At 43.0% G+C, this 23,759-nt stretch overlaps 1 protein-coding gene across 1 annotated transcript in view; it reads right to left on the bottom strand.

Annotated features, from left to right (window-relative positions):
* The window catches only part of SAMD4A (sterile alpha motif domain containing 4A), a 228,109-nt gene that overhangs the window by 42,806 nt on the left and 161,544 nt on the right, over nt 1-23,759 (bottom strand). Inside the window, exons 4-5 of the mRNA XM_011961837.1 lie at nt 11,872-12,135; nt 172-281 (exon numbers count right to left, since the gene is read on the bottom strand). Of these exons, the coding sequence (XP_011817227.1) occupies nt 172-281; nt 11,872-12,135 (374 nt within the window). The remainder of the gene's footprint in view (nt 1-171; nt 282-11,871; nt 12,136-23,759) is intronic.

Here is a 23,759-nt window from a genome sequence, read left to right as displayed (position 1 = left end):
AATCCACCCAGTTTTGCTCACCATGGAATCCTGGCCAGCACCCTACAGTTCCCAGGACAGGGCGGGTTACTGTGTGGGCATAGGCATGGGTCCAGACAAGGTTGTCCAGGCCTTGAACTTCAGGTCCCACCTGGGGCACCGTCTCAGGGAACAGTCACCTCAAGCACATACCTGCGCCTCCAGCTGGCACTCGGTGAGGGCCATCATCTCCTCATAGGTCATCTGGGAGAAAAGCGCAGCATATTTGTGCAGGCGGAGGCTTTTTAGCCAGGCTGGAACATCTGTGGTACAAGATGTGCAAGAGATGGAGAGAGAAATGAGAGGGAATGAGAGAGATGACAAGAGATGTAGGAACAGAGAAAGGAAAAGAGGGTGATGGTCAGAGGAAAAAAAGGAAAAAACAAAACATCTTTATGTTACTACGTATTTAATTTTAGCTAAGATGCAGAAGTCTCAGGCCAGCCCTGACACTCCTACTGGTGGGCTCCTTTACTCTATTTAGGCCAGGAGAACTAACTTGGGGTCCATGAGCTTCAGGGCATTCACAAATCCCCTACAATTATATCCCAATTTGTGAGTAGATGGGAAGTTTTCTGGGCAGAGGGCCATCCATAGCTTCTATAAGATTCCCAAAGGGGTTCATGAGCAAAAAGATGGCAGGGAACAACTGCATTAGCTGGACCGCTTCATCATTGAGTTGGAAAGAGCTGGCTTCGAATGTTAGAGCTACATGAGCAGACCACGACCTCAAGATAATTTTTGTACATTCAATGCAGATTTTCACACACTGTTTCAGCCACTCCCACAGTGATAGGAAAATGGTGGAGTCACCCATTCCTAGCCTGATCTTTCCCCATGAAAAATGCCTCCCTATATATACCTGAATGGGAAAAGGGCATCCTGATTCCCAAAACTGTTTCTGTTGTGGGGGTGTGTCCACTGACTGTTTCTCCAAGCCATGAAATGTATCCAGATGTATCTTTGACTTTTTACTTGATTGTCAACCAAAAATATATCAGGACTTGAAAGGCCCAAAGATTGGCTAGGCCATAGGATAATGGAAGTTCTAAAGTGCATCTGAAATAACCCCCAAGTCTGAGATTCCAAAGTTAAGAAAAGTAAATGGTAACTGTATTGAAAATCCACAGGAGAACTATTACCTTGTTAAATAAAACCAAAACAAAATATTTGCCCATATTCTTTTAGTCAGAGTTTTTGAGCTGATAGGATCTTTGGAAAGTTTCCAGAATCATCTTCCTTCATCCCTGGATCATTCTAAAGATGGCGAAAAGAAGTCATGAATCCTAGATCAGACAGCAAGTGTATGGTGAAATGGGAACCAGAACCCAGATCTCCTGATTCCTAGCTCTTTCCTACAATGTACCAATTCTTATAAAATAAGGACCAAACAGCCTATCAGTGGCTGAAAAACAGTGACGGTAAAGTACGCTGAAATGCTAAAGCATTGGGTAAATGTTATTCCTGTTTTTCATGACGTATTATCCATCACCAACCATGCTGACTGCAGGATTCTATCAATTGCTAAATGCTTTAGTCTGAGGCACTGACCACACATATTCCAAAACAAGTGAGAACCTTCCAATTTTTTAATGTTTAGAGTAGATAAATGTTGAGATTGATGAAAGACGCCTGGACTATTCTGAAATCAGGTCCCGCTTCCTGAGTGAAACACATCTAGGTTTAGGGAATGTGGGTGTGGGATAATCTCCTGAACTCAAAAGACTTAGGTGGGGATGATGGGCCTGGTGAGATTACTTGTTGATTAGCAGTAAGGGAAAGGTCAATGAAGGGGAATTTCTGGAGAATGGAAATTGGACAGTCAATGGCATCTTAAGAACAGACTCAGTTATCTCAAGCTAGAAATCACTCCATTCTGTGCTTGAAAGCCCTTCACTCTACTATGACAATCAAGAGTCCCTCTGTTACCATTAATAACCACAAACAGACAAGGCTTCCCCAATACATCATACTAACCCCTTACATCATCCTCAACTCAAAGTGCAGTTGGATCAAGAGTCTGGGACATGGCAGCTCAGGAGTCTGGAACCTTCCATCCTGCAACATCCTGGAGCTATTTTACCAGACTTCATTTTCCACCATGCTTTTATTTCTGCTGAAATAACGCTAATGCTTCTGCAGAGTGAGTGGCACTGATTTTAATTACGGCTTTGGCTTTCAGGCCAATGGTATGTTATGACTCTGTCACCAGGTTTCACGTTTGCTATTTACATCCTGAAAGTCCCAAGTCACTGCTCAGAAAACTCAATGATCATGATTCAGAGAAGCCTGGGTAACCCAGTGCTGCTCTTGGGCACAATTCATCACAAAAGAGAAGGGAGCAGTCTCTTGGAGCAAATTTTCACTGGGTGCCCTACAGCTGAACCGTGCAAAATCTACTGATGATGAACAGAATCCTGAGCTATTGAATCGTGTTGTAAACATGGTGCTTTATAAGCCAAGGTGATAATGTGGTGTTTTAAGAGTCAGAAATTGTGGGGTGGGGTGCAAATCCCAGCTCAATCAGTGCTAGCTCCTTTTCTATAAAACTATTTTGACGAGTTAGAATTGCCCTGGTTAGAGGAGTGGAAAAGCTGGCCTCATTCATTTTGTCAAAATGGGGTTCCATTGGGAGTAGTTTTCCTAAAAAAGGCTCCTGTCCAACTTCAAAACATGATGAGTTAGGCCTTCCTGAAGAGTTACTTCTAGATGCATTCCTGGGCAATGTAAGCGCCTTTTGGCCCTGTGTTTCTTGAGGCAGGTACACATGGACACTGTTTTTACAGTAAGCATTGTCCTGTCTCAGTGCCATGTGCTCAAAGAGCACTCCCTCCTGTAAGGAGAACAGATAAACAAAGAAGAGGAAATCCCAGTTCTTAAGAACATAGCCTACTAACCTTTCACCCTCTGGATTGTGGTGAGGCACCTTTCCTTGCCAAGGATTAGAACAAAACTGTTAAAAGAGAAACAAACCAGAGAAGCAAGAGCCTTGACCATTTCATTTCCCTGAAGTCAGGAATTCTAATGACTTGGATACTGGGTTCTGTAAGCTGTTGGCCAGGGATAGACTCAAACTAAAAGCTCAGGTCCTTTCCCGTGGTCCAGATGCCACATTGTTGGATGCAATGCTATGAACCACCTACTGTAATTTCCCATCTATCTTTTACATTCTGTGAAGCTGTGGGCTGTGGCTATGGTTGGAAAATACAGACAAACAGGGAGAAGCAGAGCTGTTTCCTGCAGAAGCTGATATGCGATTGAAGGCATGCATGCCTCTGGCTGGCACGCAGCTGTTTAGCTTCCTTGGATGCTCCTGATGGACATGCCACTGGGGGTCTCAAACTAGAAAGTCACCCTCTTATGCAGTGTGAGAAAGATAAAGATGCTTTTGCTATATGCTGGGCTGACTTCTTTGCCAAGTGTGGGAATCCTGATATTTGCTCATTCAACATTTATTGAATGCCTATTATTCAGTATTGAATACTGAACAATATTCAATATTCGATATTCAACAATATTGAATGCTTGGGGTCCAAGCTCTGTGAAGACATGACCCTTCTGTTAAGGAACTTTTAATCTAGAGAGAATGGCTGACTTACACAAAAATTACAATAGCAATAGGACAAGCGCTGAGTATACACAGTGTTCTAGGGGAGCACAGAACGATAAGCCTTTTGATTTGCCATAGGGAGTGAGCGGCAGCTTCAAAGTACAATACCTTGGAGTCTCCACTAGGATGGCCACAGTGAGGAAGCCATTTCAGGAAGCAGGAAGGAAATGCAGAGTCAAGAGGGCAGAGCAGGGTAGAGCAGACACATGGGTGGATGGGGGGAATGGCTAGAGACAAGGTGGGTCAAATAGGCAGGGGGTCAAATGGCTGAGATACGCAATACTGAACAAAGAGAGTAGACTTCATCTTGTGGGTGGCGAGAAACTGCTGAAACCTGAGTAGCAGGACACAATCAGATGAGTATGCTAGAAAGGCGATGGTTGTCAACGTAAAGACTGGCCTGACGGATGGTGACGGTGGAGGCCAGGACATGAACTTAGGAAGATCCTGATGGTGGCTTGGGATGCATGACAGAGGAGAAAGAAAGGATGGAAATTGACAGTACTTGAAGCTCAGAGAAGAGCAGGGGGTGACAGAGACAAAGTAGCTGGAGATGACTCCTTTGATTCACGTTTGGTGAGACAGAGAAAACAGGGGAGCAGCAGGTTTGGGGTGAGAAGAGAGAGAGGGTAAACTTGATTTGAGATCAGCTGGCTGTCAATGCCTTTGGGTCATACAAGGGGAGAAGTCAACCAGTCAAGGTCTTGGAAGAAAGGTCTGAGCTGGAGAATAAGTTTCCTTGTCAGTAGCTCATGGCGGTTGTTTTAGCCACAGAAGTGGGTGAATCTCTCTGGCAAAGAGCATGGGGTGAGAGCCATGGTAGAGCTCTGGGAGTAGCAGACTTTCAGGGGGAAGTGCAAGTAGAGAATGCCAACAGGTAGGAGGTTTCTGGGACAAAGCACCACCATGCATGTGCACATCAGTGGGTCTCATCCCACAGTCTTCATCCTTCAGAAAGCTCCTTCTAGACCTTGCTGCAGTCCACACTGATTTATCTTCTCACGGTCATTCTTGATAATAGTGCTGCACCCATCTTGTATATGCTCTATATTTGCCTGCTGGTCTTTACCAGTGGGATCCAGTTTTAAATCATGCTGATTTCTATTTCCTTTTTAGAATTTAGATAAATCAGCCACAGGGAGGCTGTGTGGTGTGTACAACAGTTTACACAGAAGCGGGGCTCCAGTTAGAACTGGGACTGCTTGTCTTTAATACATGCTGCAGAAGTGGCTGCAAATTTGAGTCAGATCAACAGACCATGCAGCACCTGACCCACAAACAGGGAAACCCCAGAAGAGAGAAAGATGGAATCAGTATTGCTGAAGAGCCCAGTATCAAATGCAGCATGAAGGGCAGGGAGAAAGGCATCTCTGGCAGAGAGAAACATGAACAGCCTTGTTCCCACGCAAGGGCTCACATAGGGGTGGTCCTGCTAACTGCAGATGGAAGATCAACTCCCATTTACCACAGCAAGCCAGGCTACTCTCAAAAGCTCTTTCCCTCCAAGATACGACTGCACCCTTGGTCTCTGAGGGGAGAAGAGGAAAGCCAACTGAGGGGTAAGAAGGTACCCACTCTTCATGTTCCTTTAAAAAATGAAGAGAAGTTTAACAGCACCATCAAGGTTACAGAAGCTTGTCTTTATTTCTGGCCAGAGCAGAACAAGCAGCCCAGCTCTGTTCCAGCCTCTGTGCAAAAGAGAGCAGGATTGGTCTCAGGCCTCGTTGGAGCTGGATCCTCCTCAGTGTGCTCCTTGATGCCGGGAGGTGTCTATGGAGGCCTCCGGGGAGTCTCCAGGCTTGCGGGAAGCATATATGGGTCCTGGAAGGTGAGAGGTGTCCTATTTTGGAGTAAAATACCCACTTTGACATGTTAGATACAAAGAGGGCCTAATTTTCTCCCTGCAGTTTCCATTAGAGATGACAGGCGAAAGTGCTGTTTCAAAGCAGCCTGCTTTGTGTCATTAAACAGTGGCTGTGTCCATATCAAAGGCTGCCTTCCATGTGCCTGCACAGTTCTTAACACCTCAGAGGAAAATATATGCTTGGTAAGGAGTGAAGGTTAAAAGTCTCACGACTTTTCGAATTTGGGGGAATCCTGAGAATTTGCTTTTCAAAGACCTCAGGACTGTCAGCCTATCCGAGAAGAGTTAGCACAACTCCTGGCCCAGGAGCATTCATCCCTGTGGGCCATGTCTTGGCATTTGGAAATTAAAAACCAAAATAAAGCACATTTATTCAATACTGGCCTTCCTTTAAGTGAATTCAAGCAGGCAGCTAGAAAGTCAACATCAAGAAAATAATCAGCAGTTTCAATGGCAGCCATGCTGAAACAAACATGTCCCAGCCACTCATGGGGCTGTGCCACTCCCACTCCATCACTCAGACCTCCACGACCCTCGGAACTGCTGTATTTTCAGCACTTCTTACAAAGGTTTCTGATAGGTTCCTTTTTCTTAAAGAGGATCTCACCTCTCCATAACTTTTCCATTCTCATTCTGGAGAAGCAGAGTTTCAAAGGTCTGCATTTCAAAAACAACTGAAAACCCCAAATCGGCTATTTCAGAGTAGACAACATATTTCCTTTACTAAGGAGAGAAAAAGTTTATCTAAGTTTCATCTAATGAAAGTCTCCTTAGAAAAGGCAAACAACATATTTTCACAGTCAATGGCCCCTCCACTCCTAATTGCTGTATTTCCACAAGGTTCCTGGAGCCAGTTGTTTCTTTTTCTAGTTTTATCATGTCTATATACAAATGATGCATCAGTTTCAATGACTTCTATATTCATGTGCTAACATAATGCCACACATCATAAGCATACCCGGTTGGTGTTGCTTCGTAACGGTGAGGCTGAAGCTCACAGCAAGAGAAACAGAGTGCCAGTCTCCCCCTCTTCACACAGGCAAGTACAGCAAGAAAGTCACTGAGCTCCTTGCTTCCTAGGAGCCCACATTTATGTTTTTTTCTACCCAGCTATCTGGAATGAAGTCCCTCAGATAAACTTGGCTTCAGGTAAGTGTAATATTATGCTGAAACTGCAGGTGAGGAGAGGAAGTCGGGGCCGTTAGCGAGGCTGAGTCAACCAAGAGCATGGTGCACTGTGGGGCCCATTAAGGGGGTTGCACACCTCCACTGGAATGTTCTACAGTTCCCACACTCACCAGGCCTCATGCTGCCCCCCATCCCCCATTTCTGTTTCTCCTCCTCTATGCCCTTTGCCTTAGACAACACCGTGGCTTATCCAGATGTTCCAGGCAGACACCTGGGCATCGTTCTAAATTTCTCCTGCTCCATGCCTGTCTATTCAACTGGTTACCAAGCCCTCTCAGCTCTATCTCATGAAGAACCTTGAATACTCCTTTGTCTCTATTCTCACTGCTGCTTGCCTTGGTCCCACTTCCTTTTCCCCCTCAATTACTGAAACGTCCTCCACCTCTCTGCTGGCCTTCAAATCTGGAAGCCCCTGTCCCTCCCACATTTTGATGTATATTCCACTCTGCTTTAAAGGTCATATTTCTCATATGTAGACCTAAGTAGGTCATTCTGCTGCAGAAGTTCCTTCAATAGCTTTGGGATAAAAGAGAATGTCCTTTGCAAGCCCCAGAGTCTGGTTTTCCCTCTCCAGACCCCTTTTTCCCATGTGCCCTTAACACTCAAGCCATGGGATCCACTTGGTCAAGCGCCCTTGTCACTGTGATTTCGTGAATGCTGTTCCCTCTGCATAGAATGCCCTTCCTTCACTTACTATTTGGCTGACCTGTAGTCGTGCTCCGAGACTCAGCTCTAGGCCTCTCCTCCTCTAGGAACTTTCCTTGACTTACCTCCCCCACTTTGAATGAGGGTCATTCACGGTGCCTGCCCTGATCCAGGGCAAGTCTTTAAGACAGCATATTTTCACAGCAGGACACTTGCATTAAGTGCCTGCTTTTTTTTTTTTTTTTTGTTATCTGATAGTGATTCGCTTCAGGCAGGAACAGTATCTCTCACCCCTGTCTCCCCAGAAACTAGTTAGTCCAAAGTTTCTCTCAGCAGGTGCTCAAAAAAGTCAATTGACTTGAATGAGGACAAAAGTAACCTGTGAATCAGTCATTTCCCCCTCTCTTTCCTCCCATATAATGCAGCCACATCATTCATCACAGCTGTGGCATTTTGTTAAGTCATAGGGTGTTGGGTTTATGCACCATCTTTGAGAACATGGTGCTAATGTAAGTGGGAAATGTGAGTCTTCTGCCAACTGACTTCTATACTTTCTCTCCAGGAAATTAAGAGAATGTCTTTTCTCTCTCTCTTTTTCTTGGCCATCTGAAAGCCTTGTATGAGACAAGAGGCAACAGAGCACATTCCACTCATGAGTTGCCCAGGGAAAGAATGGTATTGCAGTTGAGTACCAACTCACAATCGAGAATGTTTCCCCTGAGATGAATCATAGTGAAGTTTTTGAAATGAACAAAGACACCTGGATATAGAAACCAAACCAGCCTCCTTAGTCCAAACATGTACAACCAGTAGCCTCCACAGGGAAGGGTAAAGGGAAGAAAGTTCATATTTCAAGTGTTTCCCACTTCTCTTGGGTTAGTTTCAAGTTAAATGGCGGATCTCATTTTTTCTTTAGCTAGAGATATTAGTGTGAGATCTTTACCTCAAGAGACATTTAATCTGTACTTCGAAGTCTACTTAAACCACAAGGATGGACATTTACTAAAGAAGGAAAACCAAAGCACTGTGGGCAGATGTTGTTAATCCTTTCAGAGCAGGAGCTGGTCTGCTTGGAAGAGAACTTAGTGACAGTCCCTGGTAGGGAGTGCTAACATCAAGTCGAGAAGGGGGCTTGATCCATGCATGTGAAAAAGGCAAAGAGCAAGAATGCTGGACCATGAGATTTATTCCATACCCTTGACCCAAGAGGCACACTCCTAAGGGAGGATATATAGCCAGACCTGGCTAGTCTAGCTAGATGAAAGGAAGGAATGGATGAATACCACAGTGTTTCAGAGAGATATTCACAGCTGTTGGCCGTAAAGAGGAATTCACACTAAATCAAGTTCAACTATAATAACTTTTTATTCTTTTCCCAAGGTGCAAGGTGAGGGCAAGACACATTCCATATGGATTTGAGAACTCTTCCAAATTCTACTAAGCTTTCTTGTTGTTCTTCTAAACTGGATGTTTAACTATTAGAAAAATAGCATTAGATGATGGCACCCCAAAGTGGACCAGCAAGTACTTTAAAACAGCTGCCACTCCTGCCAAAGGGCCTGGGTCATAGAAAAGAAAGATTGTAGAGCCAAGAGGAAGAATCAGCTCTTTTTCAAAGCACTTCACTTGGTTTTATATCTCTTTATTTTTATTTTTTATTTTTTTATTTGAGATGGAGTCTCGCTCACTCTGTTGCCCAGGCTGGGGTGCAATGGTGTGATCTTGCCTCACTGCAACCTCTATCTCCCAGGTTCAAGTGATTCTCCAGCTTCAGCCTCCAGAGTAGCTGAGATTACAGGTATGCACCACCACACCTGACTAATTTTTGTATTTTTAGTAGAGATGGGGTTTTGCCATGTTGGCCAGGCTGGTCTTGAACTCCTGACCTCAAGCGATCCACCTGCCTCAGCCTTCCAAAGTGTTGGGATTACAGGCGTGAGCCACTGCACCCGGCCATATCTCATGTCTTTAAAAGTGTGAGTTATTTTGAAAATTTAAACCAGCACCTGCTCTTAGACATGGAGATCAAATGACAAGCCCTTGGGTTATGAGCCGCGCTGCTTCTTGGGTGCACTCCTAGGAAGCCATTTCGAATAATATCTGGTGGCAGAAGAGTCCTCAGGGTCCTTGCAGCAGTGGCATCTTGCAGCAGGGCTGGGGAGGGACATTTGTATTGAACAAATACTGGCCCGTGACACTTCGGAATGCTAGTGTTTTTGGGTGTGGACATTTTTTCTGTCTGACTTGTCAGCTAAACTGCAAATATACTTTTCCCACAAATAGAATCCTTCATCATCTATGTTTCTTCCTTCAAATTGTTTTTTTTTTTTTTTTTTTTGCCATTTAACTTGCTATTAACTTTATACTTGGAATCCCAATCCAGCTCTTGGAGGAAGGGAAGTTCAGTAGGTCAGAGAAGGTGGAAATACATCAGGCCACCAAATAGCCTGTTTTCTGCCTGTACCCCTTGGGCCTATAAAGAAAATCCTGGATATGAGATCTTGTCTGTGTAATTTTTCTGACTGAATTGGCTCTGAAGAGACAGTTCTCACCAATTCTAATGAAAGGAATTGAATAGTCTTAGATATGGTATATTCCATAACCTTTGCAATATTTTGGCTTTTGTCCTAAAATGGGGATAGGGCATTTATTCAACTTTTCTCTCATTCCTCTTTAAAAGCCTGTTATCTTTATTTCTCACCTCAAAATGGCAGCACTCAATGAGCATATCTTGACCTACTTTGGGAGAATGTCAAAAGTGTGCATACGGGCCTCAAAAAAAAAAAAAAGGAAAGAAAACAAAGTAGAAGGAAGAAGAATATATATCCAAAAACAAGACAGTGGAATCAGCATTCTTCTTCGGGCGAGATCTTTCTCCTGGTGAATGGCCCTTCTCTGGGATCCTCTTGGCCCTTCAAACACAAAGGCCAATGCTTCCTCCCCACAGTTACCAACTAGAACCGCAACATAGGCTTTCTTGGAAACCGTCCAGACACTGAACTTCACCTGGAAAGACGCTAGTTAAAAGCAACGGCTGTCTCAGCCTCCCTTGGTCTTTCAGCTATTTTGATGCTGATTGACAGATGCCAAGCCAGGCTTACCTACAGCAGGGTTTAGCCTCGCTTGCTATGCACCACCTGTGGCTCAGCTGCTTGAACACATAACCATGTAGCATAAACTCAGAAATGAGTTTTGCTAGTGCTCCAAAATTGTGATACATTCCCCTGAAAACTCTGAAGTAGAAAGAAGACACACATCCCCTTCGTACCCAAGTGACACATAGCTTTTGCTGCCTGTTATACACCTTTAAAGACCCATTTGTATCACCATTAAGACACATCCCCCCACTCTGGGCACTCAGCACTGGAACCATCAATGAAATGGGCGTGGGATGGAGAGGGCGCAGGCCTAAGCAGGAGGAAGATTCAAGGAATGTGCCAGGGCAGCAGCTTCTTGTCAGCCTCATTCTCAGAGTTGACAAGCTCCATTTTTCAGCCTGGTGCTCCCTTACAACTGGTAGTTGGGCAGTCATGGGCATACTTTCTGTGCCAGGCTTCCATGAAGAGAGGGGAATCAGTACAGGGCTTCCTATGTCAACACTGATCATTTACAAGGGGAAGATCGGAAACAGCAAAACCTCAGGACTACTCTACTAATGCCAGCAAACAGGGTGTTCGCAGAGCCTCCCCTCAGCATGCTAGTCCCCAAAGCATGAGTGGTTACTGTTTCACCATCTAAAATTGTCATTAGTATGTTTCTGATGCGCATCTTTGCCTAAGGGCTTCCCAGCCCTTGTACAAGTGGAGTTAAAAAATATAGCATGCACGTATCCTCTTTGTACCTATCATAAGTAATTTGGAAATCTATCTCCTGATGAGTATCTTTAGAAGAGGGTAGATTCACAAGGCAATGGAGGAATTTATTTATGCTGCACAAAAGGCCTTTATCACCTGTATGCAAATCTGTTATCAGGATTAAAACGCTGTTAGAGATTCTCAGTGGTATTTTCATGTCCCTTAAATAGATGCAGAGGAAAGGGTTTAAAGGTTTCTTTGGATATCAAAGAGAAGACAGAGAAAGGAAGAACTACTGCAATTCTGCACTAAGATATATTTAAAAAGGAAAAAAAAATCCCGTGGTTTGTTTTTCTGAATTATTGACAGGACCCTGGCCACAGCAACAAGGTGGAAGGTTGGAGCAGCTCAGTAGCTTTACAAACAGAAGATCCTATCACCATTAGCTGTGACTCATTTAATGGTCTGCAAGTCACTGCAATGCAAAAAAAAAAAAAAAAAAAAAAAAAAGAGTGTTGACTTCTCTTACTCTGGTTCCTATTTGCCAGATTTTGGCAAGAAGCACTGGAAGGGGAATCTGAGCTCTTTCTGCCGTGGTCAACCATGGAGTTCTTGAAGGGACAGATCAAATGCGTAAGCCTGGGGAAGGGGTGGGGTCCTTCTCTCTTGCTGACTACCTCTCTTTTTTTACCCTCTGGTCTCCAATAAAGGGAGAGGCTCTGTCCCCAGTGGTTTCTTGTTCAGTCACTCACCTTTCATACCACTACCTTCTTCTTGGAATGTGTTACGAGCAGTGGTCTGATCTTCTAAGTGTTCACTCCCACCACTTCCTGAAGAGGCTACACTGCTTTGTGGAGACAGGGGGGCATGATCGGATGGGAGGCACTGGGGTCCTCTAGCTCGTAAGTCCTCATGAGACATCCATCCATGTCCTAGAGGCTGGTTTGGCACATTCATGGGTGGGGTAAGGGACACAGATCGTTTCAAAGGGCTGTGGTGTGCCTGGCCTGAGAGAACTGGAAAAAAAAATAAAATGAAATAGGTTATTCCCCCCCCTTTATCCTGGGACGCCGAAGAACCCACAATACCTCTTAACCCTGAGAGATACCACTAACTGTCTTACAACTCCATCCACGGTCACAGCAGGTTGAATACAGGCCTGGCATGGTCGTTTTCTTCAGGCGGTTTAAAAGGATGCTGTCTGTCCCTCTCAGTGGGTTAGGCTTCTCCAAGGAGGCCAAACCTACAGTGTCCACACATTGGTCCTTAGCCTTTGTGGGTCTGGATCTGGTTTGGGTTCTAACTCTAGAAATCAGGATTCATAGGAGTGGGCCCATAAATCAGGCAAGGCTTGATAGCCATCTGCCAAAAGCAAAAAGAACATGTGCTGGACAAGTATGTTGCTGTTTTTTAAACAGAAATTCTGACATTACCCATGTTGTTCAGGAGGACATCTTGAAGGGTAGCCAGGCTGGCCATTGTTTGGCATCTTTGCAGGGCTGAACCAGAAGAAGGTAGGCTAGTCTTTCCAACCAGGATTCAGGGAACTATGGCTTCTGAAGGGTGGTATGGCTCAGCAGGGGCCCCAGTCCTAACATGACCTCAGGGTATGGGGCACTGCAGCTAGCTGTGGGTGAAAGGGCTGCTTCTTCTAGGGCTGATTCTTTCCCTTGGCCTCACAGGTTAATGCCAAACTTTGTATTGCAAACACTTCCAGGTAACAAGGCTTTCATTCAGAAGCCAGTGGGGTCCTCTCAGGAAGCTGGGAATGGTTTTTACCAGCATGTTCAGCCCTTCTGCACAGTGGACAACATCCGCGCAGCCCCCATCTTTAATTTCTTTTCCAGAAAACTAGGAAAAAGCAACATAACTCATATAACTAGCCAAATTAAATTGAAGTCATTCAAGGGAGGGATTTAACAAAAACCAACGCTGAGGGAGTTGATGTTACCCTTGGTTGGTTTTTCTGGCTGTGTAAAGTGACAACTTTACAAAATAGGTCTATTCATAACATTCTCTCAGCACCAGTTCCTGACAGGTCCAGTTTATTTTGACTGCTGCTATACTAACATGGAATTGAGCCACATGCATTTTTAAACATTTTTCAGGGAAGCCATTAAATTCCATCTCAGGCTCTATCCCCATCAATGAGGCATTTGCTCTCCCAAATTTAGATGAGCACTTCTTTGTGGGTGTTAATCTGTGTTTTTCAGTAAGCAGACCAGGCATCTCAATGGTGAGAGGTCCTGCTTTTGGTTAAACTGCGTTTCTGGTGGGGCAGTCCTGACATAAAGGCCTGGGCAGATTACTGTGTTCCCTACTTCAAAAGATAAAGACCAGAGTCAAAAGGCTGGATGTTTCCAGAAGTGTGTTTGGGGCAGTAGTGGGCTGGGTAAGCTGCTGCCAGGCAGCTGGCAGTCACCAAGCCTGAGAGTCATGGAGCTCAGGCCTCTGTGGTCAGTGTTTCCACTTGGCCTTGTGTGGCCAGAAGGGCAGCCTTGTATGTGAAGTGGGGACAATCAGAAGGGCTAGAAACTTCTTTATGAATGAAAAGGGAGGATAAAAGAGGGCTGCCGAGTTTAGTATTTGTAACCTGAGAAATTTCCAATTTAGGTAGACTCTATCAAAGGCAAGGAAATATCATCTAACTTAAAAACATGCAAAGGGAACATTGTTTAAAAAATATTGACCCTAACAGGCTTAAACGGCTTGCATTGCTACTAAATAGACTAAGGGAGAAACTATTTTAAAAGGCTCCCTGGAAAATACATTGCTACCTGGTTGGACCAGAATTAGCAAGAGAAAAGGTGTGGGTGAGGGGTAGGGGGGAAGCAGAGAAAGAAAAAAAATAAAACGAAGCAGCAGCAAAAATGAAGAGAGAAGCCAATAGGAAGAAAAGGCAGACATCCAGAAAATCCATTTCATGCCTGTCTAAGTATTTATATAAAATTGGGCAGACTTGTTTAGGGCTGCCCTGAGTGCTGGGACATTCCAGCTTAGACATCTTTGCTTTCTGGTACTTCTGCAACCATTTCAGAGTATCTGGTGGATGCTTTGACTGGTGCCTGCCAGGTGTATCCCAAGTGGAAGTGGGGGTTCCTCCGCATAGCCAGGAGTAGAGTCAGTCTGAAACCACAGAAACAGGGCTTGCCAAAGAGGGGCACACAGCTCAGAGACAGTGGAACCCTTAGTACCTGGGCTGGTTGGAGGCCATAACTGAATAGGTAACTAATCGCTAACCATGGGAGGTTACTGCTAGGACAGTCCTCATCTTTCGTATGGATGCTGAGAACAATACAATACGTACACTGTAGTCGAATTCCATTATTGCATGGAGCCAATTTGCTTCTTTCCATCTAATTTTTTTTTAATCCATGCTGTCTCCTCCACTGAGGGGCATCCTTGGGGAAGCTGTCAGTTATCCAAGGACTTCACTGGCTATTGAGATCAGAGCTAAATGTTTACCTAACTTAATGGACTTACAGGGATTTGTACATAGAAACTCACACCCATTTCTTCACACTTTTCTGAGTTTAACTGCAGTCATAAGGGATATGATATGAACTTGGCCTGTGCCTCTAAGGAAACATCAATTATACCTGAGGTGCCAGGGTCTTTTCCTGATGACTTTCTATAAAGGGCTCACACCCTTTATATCTTAACGAACACTGCTTGGTTCCCACAGCTGCTACCAAATTCAGGAATATCTCCGTAGGAGCCAACGTGCTGTGGCAACCAAGCACAATGTCTCATACTAAGCTTCTGATCTGCAGACAGGGCCGTGGGTTTAGAGCCAGGCTGAATGCCACACCTCAATCAAAAGTCGTACTGGGTAAATGCCTCTGTTCTCCAAAAAGAACCGAGGCCCGGTGGCAGTATAGGCTTGTCTTCTTGTGGGAAGGAGACTAAAGCAGGTGACAGGTGCCTTGGCAACAGTGCCACTTTGGGGTGAAGACAGATATTCAGGTTTAGGCAATGGTGACCACAAAGCCGATTTTGGTGTCACCTCTTGCGCTGGAGCACTTTGTTTGGCATAAAGTGGCAGAGGAAATGCTGTCATGGGCAGAAAGAGGCTACAAGAAAATAGGCCATGCAGTTGTGGAATTGATGATGGGGCCAGTGGCAGAGTACCAGTGGTTGTTTCATCCCCAGCCCCTACCCTTTGTAAACTAAGAGATCTCATTTGAAGTGACAACAGAGGGTAATAGGGACATTCGGGCAGATTTTTTTTTTTTCCTATGAGTAGGGCGGGAAGAGCAGTAAATACAGACTTCTGAGAATCTTTTCAGCGTGGTGCTAGCTGCTCCAGCATGTCTCTAGCCAGAGGCTTCTAGATGTTCTTGTTTGTGGACTGCTGTGCAGTAGACAATGGCTAACGATTCTCTCAGACCTCAGCTACCCAGAAGTCCTATTCAAATGCTGCCGAATTAAGTATACCTTAAAAAAAAAAAATCTCAACCTAGATTAGAAATTGGCAAGTCCAGCAGAACTGAGGTCCTCAATTTATACTGCATTTGTGACTTTCATAATAGTGCGGGTAGAGGGACAGCATATTTCAGGATGGATTCATTATATTGAAAAGCATACTAAAAATTACTCAGGGGAACAAAATTGTGCCTTTCTTACTCTTAAAACATGGAAACCAAAATTTAATAATTGTATATAGTATGGATCCAAAATTGTTTGTATTTTTAAAAACCTCTATAAAAAATTTTAGGTCTGTAATATACACATATGTAATATACACATATGCCAGTATGCATGCATGCATATATCATTAGGACACTGTAATTTTTGAAACTTTTAAAATTCAAATGAATCAAAAGTAAATAATAAGTATTAACTAAGTCTAGCTGAAATACAGAAACAGTAGTTAAAAGTAATCTTGCTACAGCAGTTGGGCAGTGTGATGGGAGTCCAGAGGGTCTTATAATCTTGTTATAAACTTGGTCATACTATCAGGACCAGTCAACTTTTCTGACCTCATCTAACCTTATGATTTGTCATCTCTTAGCATCTTTAATGAGACCCCTTTCAGCACCTTTGAAGGGGAAAATATGATACCTGGCTCTGCATTCTGTTCATTTAAGTAATTTCTTTAAACCCTGGGATTCAGATTTCTTTCCTATTTCCTTTGACTAACTTTGACTCCATCTCGATTTTATTTATTGAAATAAGAGTCAGAAAAAGATGTTTCAGAATATTTAGTACTCTTTAAGGAAAATTAACTATAACTACCTTTTTCTGCCTTCTAATACGAGAAATAAGGGGGTTTATGGATGGAAGAAAGTTTGGGATACGGGCCTGACTATCTCCTTGGTTCATTGTTAGGTTAAATACATACCTCACTGTCAAGGAGAAAAGTGATCCATATATGCTTTAAAAATTATTTAAAGGGCCAGGCACGGTGGCTCAAGCCTGTAATCCCAGCACTTTGGGAGGCCGAGACAGGCGGATCACGAGGTCAGGAGATCGAGACCATCCTGGCTAAAATGGTGAAACCCCGTCTCTACTAAAAAATACAAAAAAATTAACCGGGCGTGGTGGCGGGCGCCTGTAGTCCCAGCTACTTGGGAGGCTGAGGCAGGAGAATGGTGTGAACCCGGGAGGCGGAGCTTGCAGTGAGCTGAGATCCGGCCACTGCACTCCAGCCTGGGTGACAGAGCAAGACTCTGTCTAAAAAAAAAAAAAAAAAAAATTATTTAAAGCATAATTTTAAATAATTTATAATAAATTAAATGATTTAAACATTATTTAAAGCATGTTTTAAAAATATTAGGAACATATATTCCTAGTATTTTAGAACTGGAAGTCTTCTGAAAGAATATAATTCAGTAATGCCTAATCTGGGAGCTCTGGGTCCCTGGGCAGTAGAAAGACCCCCAAATCCCTACATACACCAAGTCTTGTTAGTGGATGAAATACTATGTCATGTATGACTTTTCTACATATAGAGAGGCTATTGGAATTAATACAACATAAATTAATGTAACGTAATTTAAACCTATGCTGAGTACATAGACCTTTTGTCTTATAAAAAAATCAGATTTGAAATACAATTGTGGTTTTAATGGGGACCTTGATTTTTAAATATTAGTTATTAACTCACACAGTTCATATGTACTCTTGATCTAGCACACTCATTTGATAGAGATGATTTGTTGTTTTATGCTGTCTTTGTTGAGTGAGCCTTCAATGGGAGTCTGGGTAGCCTCAGGAACTTGCGTGCTGTATACCTTCAATTGTTCAACTATCTCCTCAAATTCAAGCCAACCATTACTTTCTTTTCTGCTGTCACTATGTGTTTCAAACTATTTCCAGGCTTAGAATTTTGTTTTAGAGTCTAGAAGCTGAAGCTGCTGAAACTGTCAGAAATTTGACTTCCTTTTGAATAAGGGCATTAAATATCCCTACACTCCTAATATCATTCTCTATACCAAACCAAATTCCCTGGGTTCTCAACCCAAGGTTGGGTTCTGTGCTCTCATCATGCCCTGTGAGTCCAGCCACATAGAGATGATTTGCAACTTTAATCTTTTTTCCTTCTAAACTAGTCTCTCTTCATTTTTAATTCAAGAAGCTGCCTTTCTCATAGAAAAACATACTCTCCATTAAATTTTCAAATTTCTAGATGCTCACATGACAGAATTCAACCCAAATAGTTAGCACAATTAAACCTTATAAAAATAAGTCATTCCAATTTAGGGGTTTTAAAAGGTAGAATGAGGATGCCAAGTGTTTGCACATTATTTTAAAGTATCTTATATTCTTCTTGAATTAAGAGGTCCTGGCCAATCCCCTGTGACTCAGGTGATGTATGCTGTGTGTCCACATACTTAGGACAAAGCAGGGCAGAATTTTACTTCTATGTTGCTAATTTTACTCATCTGTTAACTTTAACAATATTTTCTAGGCTCATCCCCAAAAGAAATTCAGAAGTATCAGTAGATCCTTTGCTGTAAACAAAAATTTGAGGCTTCACAGCATACAATTCTTAAGTTTTTCTGCGGGAAATGGTTTGATACTTATCAAGTCTAAAGAAGAAAAAGCTCAGCCCACTGCTAGCTACAAAAAGGTGATTGTTTCAAAGGAATTGGGAGGGGGTGGGAGTTTCTGTTCATTTTGTTAGGTTTCAGCCTGCTTCTCAGGGATATTTCAGTTCCCACCCCACAAATTTTTTGGATAACACCAGTTTCAGAGCATCTAAGAACTACTAAAGGCTTTCAATTTTCAAAGAATGTTCTGCTAACACCACTTGTATAAATAATTCCAGGCGTTTGCTTAAAAAAAGCCAACATTTTAAGCAAGGCTCAATGGTGAAATGATATTACACCCTGTATTCCTCTTCTTTAGTTGGTTTTGTGGTGTCACAACCAGTAATCTGAAGCCCTGTGATAGGAATCTTTGGAGAAGAAAAGATTAATAGTACTTCAAGAATACATTGTGAAATATACAAAACCAGAGTATTTGATCAGTGACATCATGCAAAAAAATAAATAAATAACACCATATTTGTGTAAGTGGGGTAGAAGGGAGAGGAAGAGAGGGGAATATTAATCACTAAGGTTAAAAATAACATGCTCTGTCATCACTGCTTCAGGGAATAGATTAAAAGCCAATCTGAAAGGTTAAAAGCCTCAACTCCGCATGCTTGCTCTCTGCTTCTTGACCAAAGGTTTGAAAAACCAGTGCTTAGAACATCTGGACACCAGAAGACGATTCTCCTAAACAGACTTTGGACTCCACCTCATTCCAGGAGAAGAAGAGAGAACATGCTACAAAGCAAAGATGTGGTTGGTGGATGGGATGTTCCTGACAAGCCTAAGGAGGAAGCCACACACTTTCTGTGAAAAGAAAGTGTATACTTGCCTATGCAAATCAAACCAAAAGGAGACTCTAGAAGAAGAAAAAGCTGCAAAGAACATCACAACAGGGATGACAAATACACACAGCTAACTTTCTCTTTCCCCCATGACGTCTCGTTTTTATACAGCACTGAAATGAAAGCATTCTGATGCAGCGAAAAGCACCTGGGGAGGCTTTCTCAGTACCATGAGTCCTTGTCACTGGTGTCAGGTCTTACTACTCTACAGATGGCTCAGTTTTCGGGCAGAGCAAAGATGTATGTTTCTGCCTTCACATTATCACTTAAACATTTGAGCTTTTAAGAAATAAATTAGAATGTTTCTGGCAGACTTTTATTACCACATTCATCTTTGGTACATTTCATCTGTCCTCTTTTGTCAGCTTCTATAATGGCAAAACTGGGTGTCATCCAGTAGAAAATCTATTTTAGATAACGGCTGTTTGACTTTACATTGTCATTATTTATGAAATACCTTAGATAAGAAGCCAATATGTATATACTTTAAATAGAAATCAGTAAATTTCACTCACACTTAACTTCAAATCAAGCAATCCTAAAAGGACACTACCTCAATCCTTTCATTCCATCCTATCAAAACCAATGACAACTTTCATCAACTATGAAAGCAATTTTACACCTTTGAAGCACATGTGTACGCTAATTCAAGAAACGATGGGATCAACTCGGCTCTTTTGAAGTTTCCTTCATACGGGTTAACTTCTACTTTTCTGTACTGCTTCTTTTCGTATCTACCATTATACTAAACCCTTAAGTTTGTCCATGAATTTCTATTCACGTAAAATAAAGAGATTTCTAGAAATGAGTTTAGACAGAACTGTAGAATTTTATTATTTCACCAAGTAGGGAAAATAGAGTTAAGCAAGTGGCCAGGAGTGAATTTAAGCAGATATTTCTTTTTTAATGTTCTCATGTATCTGTAAAAATGCTCCAGTCACTGTGTGTAGAGAAGCGAGATAGTAGAGAAACTCAGGAAGCTAGATGTTTGATGACAAAAACTTGCCTCTTATCCTTTTCTCAAAAGATAACTCTCAAATTGTAAGTGCTGTTTCATCAGCTCACATGCCGACGCAGAAGGTGCTTCTGAGGTTTATGCAATACAGCACCCATCCCGCGCTTAACAGCACCACCTAGACTGCTACTGAGTGTGGGAATCAGCAAGACCATCCAAGTTTGGAACTTCAAATAGCCAGGATTTCATGACTGAGCCACCAAGAGCCTCTCAGAGCATCAGTCCCAAGGAGATGGCCAGAGTCGCTGAACACATCATCAGGGTGTCCTTTTTCACCTTGTTACCACCAGCACTTGTCAAGAAGAGCAGTGAGTCAATTGCTTGAATGGAGGTACCAAAGGATATTTTAAAACTGTGTCTACTAACTCTTGTCTTGAGCTGAACCACAGGCCAGGTCTTCCTTCATGGCCACTGAAGCTTAAAGGCTCACAGATAACATGGAACAGTGGCTCGCACTGATCAGGTAAGGACAGGCATCATCAGAGGATGCCTAAATCCTATGGCCAGCAGGGCCTTGCAGCCACATGCATGACCAGGATTTCTGAGTATGAAACCCTAAAGTCTGCCTTGATCAAACAGCATTTTTCAGCATTTTTTTCTTTTCTTTCTAGTTTTAGGAGAAGGGCTGTAAATAATTAAAAATGTATTATGTAGCCCTGGCTAATTCTTAACTTAGCTCCTTGATGAAAGGAGAACAGCAGATTCTCAGCATGGCAGTGAGCAGGGCAATTTACTGATTAGGGAATTGGTTCTTGTTTTCATTAAAGCATTCAATCTACATGTCAAATGCAACAATACACATAAATGACCATTCAAAAAAAACACACAATTTGAGTTTACACTACTAATTAGATGATTTTTTTGTTGTTAATTAGGAGAAATTGGATGGTTTAGGCTCTCCTGGCTCCTTAATTATATTTGATTGAATCGCCATGTGATTCAGACAAGCTCTGGAGGCTCCACAACACCCCAATTCCCACTTTCACTTCACCTTCAGCCTCTTACCAAATTCTAAATCATCACAGCCTTACCCTGTGGGTGTTGGAACATGGTGAGATTGGTACTGTGTTTGTAAAATTGATTTACTGTGGTCTGTAATTACACATAACGATTTGAATTTTTGACTTGGCACTGCATTTTTCATTTAAACTGTACCGTTCTTCTCTGCCCCAGAGAAACAGCATTTACGTAATTGCTCTCAACTCATCTACTTGGGTATTATAAATCAGTCGTGCAATAAAAGACTTCCAGAGACACAGCAAGCTCGAGGTTCCTCACATAATTCAGCGGCCAGGACCGTTCCAGCTTAAGGACAGGAATTGAACAGCATTCATTTCTTACTGGATACGAAATTGAGAGAGTTGCCTGGAGCTACAGACCCCGGCAGTGGGCTGTGAGGGCGATCAGGAGGGCTGGGCTGAGCCCAGATGCCAGCTCAGATCCGGAGGCTGGGCTCCCTTTGCTCCCGTTTACTGCTGGTTCCCCCTCACCTGTTATACAAACTAGGTGGTGTGTGTGTGTGTGTGTGCGTGCACGCGCATGTTCATCTACATGTCTATATACCATTGACCTTCATTATTCATGGATTCTATATTTGTAAACTCATGTATTGCTAAAATTCATTTGGAACCCAAATCAATACTAGTAGCCTTTTCAGGGTCATACACAGACACAAATACAGCAGCCAAAAATCCCAGTCTCCCCACACACTTGCTCCCAGCTGAGGTGGAGCAAAGTGAAGCGCTGCTTTCTTGTTTCAGCTCTCTACTATAAACAAGTATCCTTTTGTGGTCTATTTAGTGCCATATTTTTCACATTGTTGTGCTTTCTGTTGACAATTTTGGTACAAAATGGCCCCAAGGCTGGGCATGGTAGCTCACCCCTGTAATCCCAGCACTTTGGGAGGTTGAGGTGGGTGGATCACCTGAGGTCAGGAGTTCGAGACCAGCCTGGCCAACATGGTGAAACCCTGTCTCTACTGAAAATACAAAAAATTAGCTGGGCGTGGTGGCAGGCACTTGTAATCCCAGCTACACGGGAGGCTGAGGCAGGAGAATCAATTGAACCCCGGAGGCAGAGGTTGCAGTGAACCAAGATTGTGCCATTGCACTCCAGCCTGGGTGACAAGAGCAAAACTCCATCTAAAAAAAAAAAAAAAAAAAATGACCCCCAAGCATGGTGCTGCAGGGATGCCTAGTGTTCCTGAGAGCAAGAAAAGAGGGCTGTTGGGGCTGGGCATGGTGGATCACACCTGTAATCCCGGCACTTTGGGTAGGCTGAGGCAGGTGGATCACCTGAGGTCAGGAGTTGGAGACCCGCCTGGCTAACATGGCGAAACCCTGTCTCTATTAAAAATACAAAAATTAGCCAGGTGTGGTGTTGCATGTCTGTAGTCCCAGCTACTTGGGAGGCTGAGGCAGAGTTGCTTGAGCCCAGGAGACAGAGGTTGCAGTGAGCTGAGACTGTGCCACAGTACTCCAGCCTGTGCAACAGAGTGAGACTCCATCTCAAGACAAAAAAAAAAGGAAAAAAAGGCTGTTGTGATAAGCTTCATTTAGGTATGAATTATAGTGTTTTTGGTTGTGAGTTCAACATTAATTGATCAATAATATACATTAAATAAACCATCTTTAAACAGAAACACACATAAAACAACATTATGTACTGATAAGTTGACAAAAATATTGCGACCAAAGGCTTGAAGGAACCCAGCCCTATTTTTCCCCTAGGAGCAATCATTCAATATTCAATAATTCAGTGTTCACAGCAACTTTATAGAATGCAATTACCCTGAATGAGTAACAGACTATCTGTACACATAAATACAAACTCTTCACTTTACCTTCCATCTTGTGACCCACCACATTTTTCTCCTAGACTGGTGGTTCTCAACCTTGGCTATACATTTTAACTTCCTTTGGGCCTTTAAAAAAACCCTGATGCCCAGGCCTCATTCCAGAATAAGTCACTGAGAATCCCTGCAGCAGAATCAGAGCATTTGTACTTTTAGATGCACAAGATTGTACTTGGTGGCTTTAGTGGATAGCCAGGGTCAAGAACCACTGCAATGGGCTGCCTTCCTGCCTCAGTACTTTCCCCCAAACTTTGTCCCACATCTTGGACAGTCCAAACCTCCCCATATTGGCTGGTGCTTCTGCCTGGTCTTAATAAGATGCCTCAAAAGAACGGGCATCTTGTTTTGTTTTCATGGTGCTTTTAAAAGACAAAATTCATATCCTCACTTTTCCCATCAATGATTATCTTATTTGCTTTGGATTCCCATGCAAAATTCTGCTCAGGTTCTTTAGCTCAGGGTTTATCACTCTTGCCCTTCTCTCTAGATAAAGTAAATGATATTTTGAACCAGTGTTCCAATCCAAATGATAGCTGGGCAGGAATGCCTAAAGACTCCCTAGACAAATATTTTGACTCCTGGGCAATAGTGCTTGCCTCTTGTGGTCATTTTCACCCTTGTAAGTAGGAAAGAGAGGGTCAGGGGTGAGCCTCAGGCTCCATTTGAATGTGAATCAGCTACAGAAAGCTCCAGGCACATTTTCTCTTAGTCTGGAAATTCAGCTGGTAAGAGCATAACCAACTCACAAATAGTAAAAAATCACATTCTAGATCCATGGACCAGTAGCATTGGCATCACCTGGGATCTTGTTAGAAGGGCTGACTCTTGGGCTTCACCCCAGACCTCCTGAACTAGGATCTGCATTTTAACAAGACCTCAGGAGATTTGT

The sequence above is a fragment of the Colobus angolensis genome, unplaced genomic scaffold, assembly GCF_000951035.1.
Source record: "Colobus angolensis palliatus isolate OR3802 unplaced genomic scaffold, Cang.pa_1.0 Scaffold57, whole genome shotgun sequence".
Classification (NCBI taxonomy): Eukaryota; Metazoa; Chordata; class Mammalia; order Primates; family Cercopithecidae; genus Colobus; species Colobus angolensis.
Note: the sequence above shows the minus strand (reverse complement) of the source record. Positions and strands in the feature narration are given on the sequence as shown.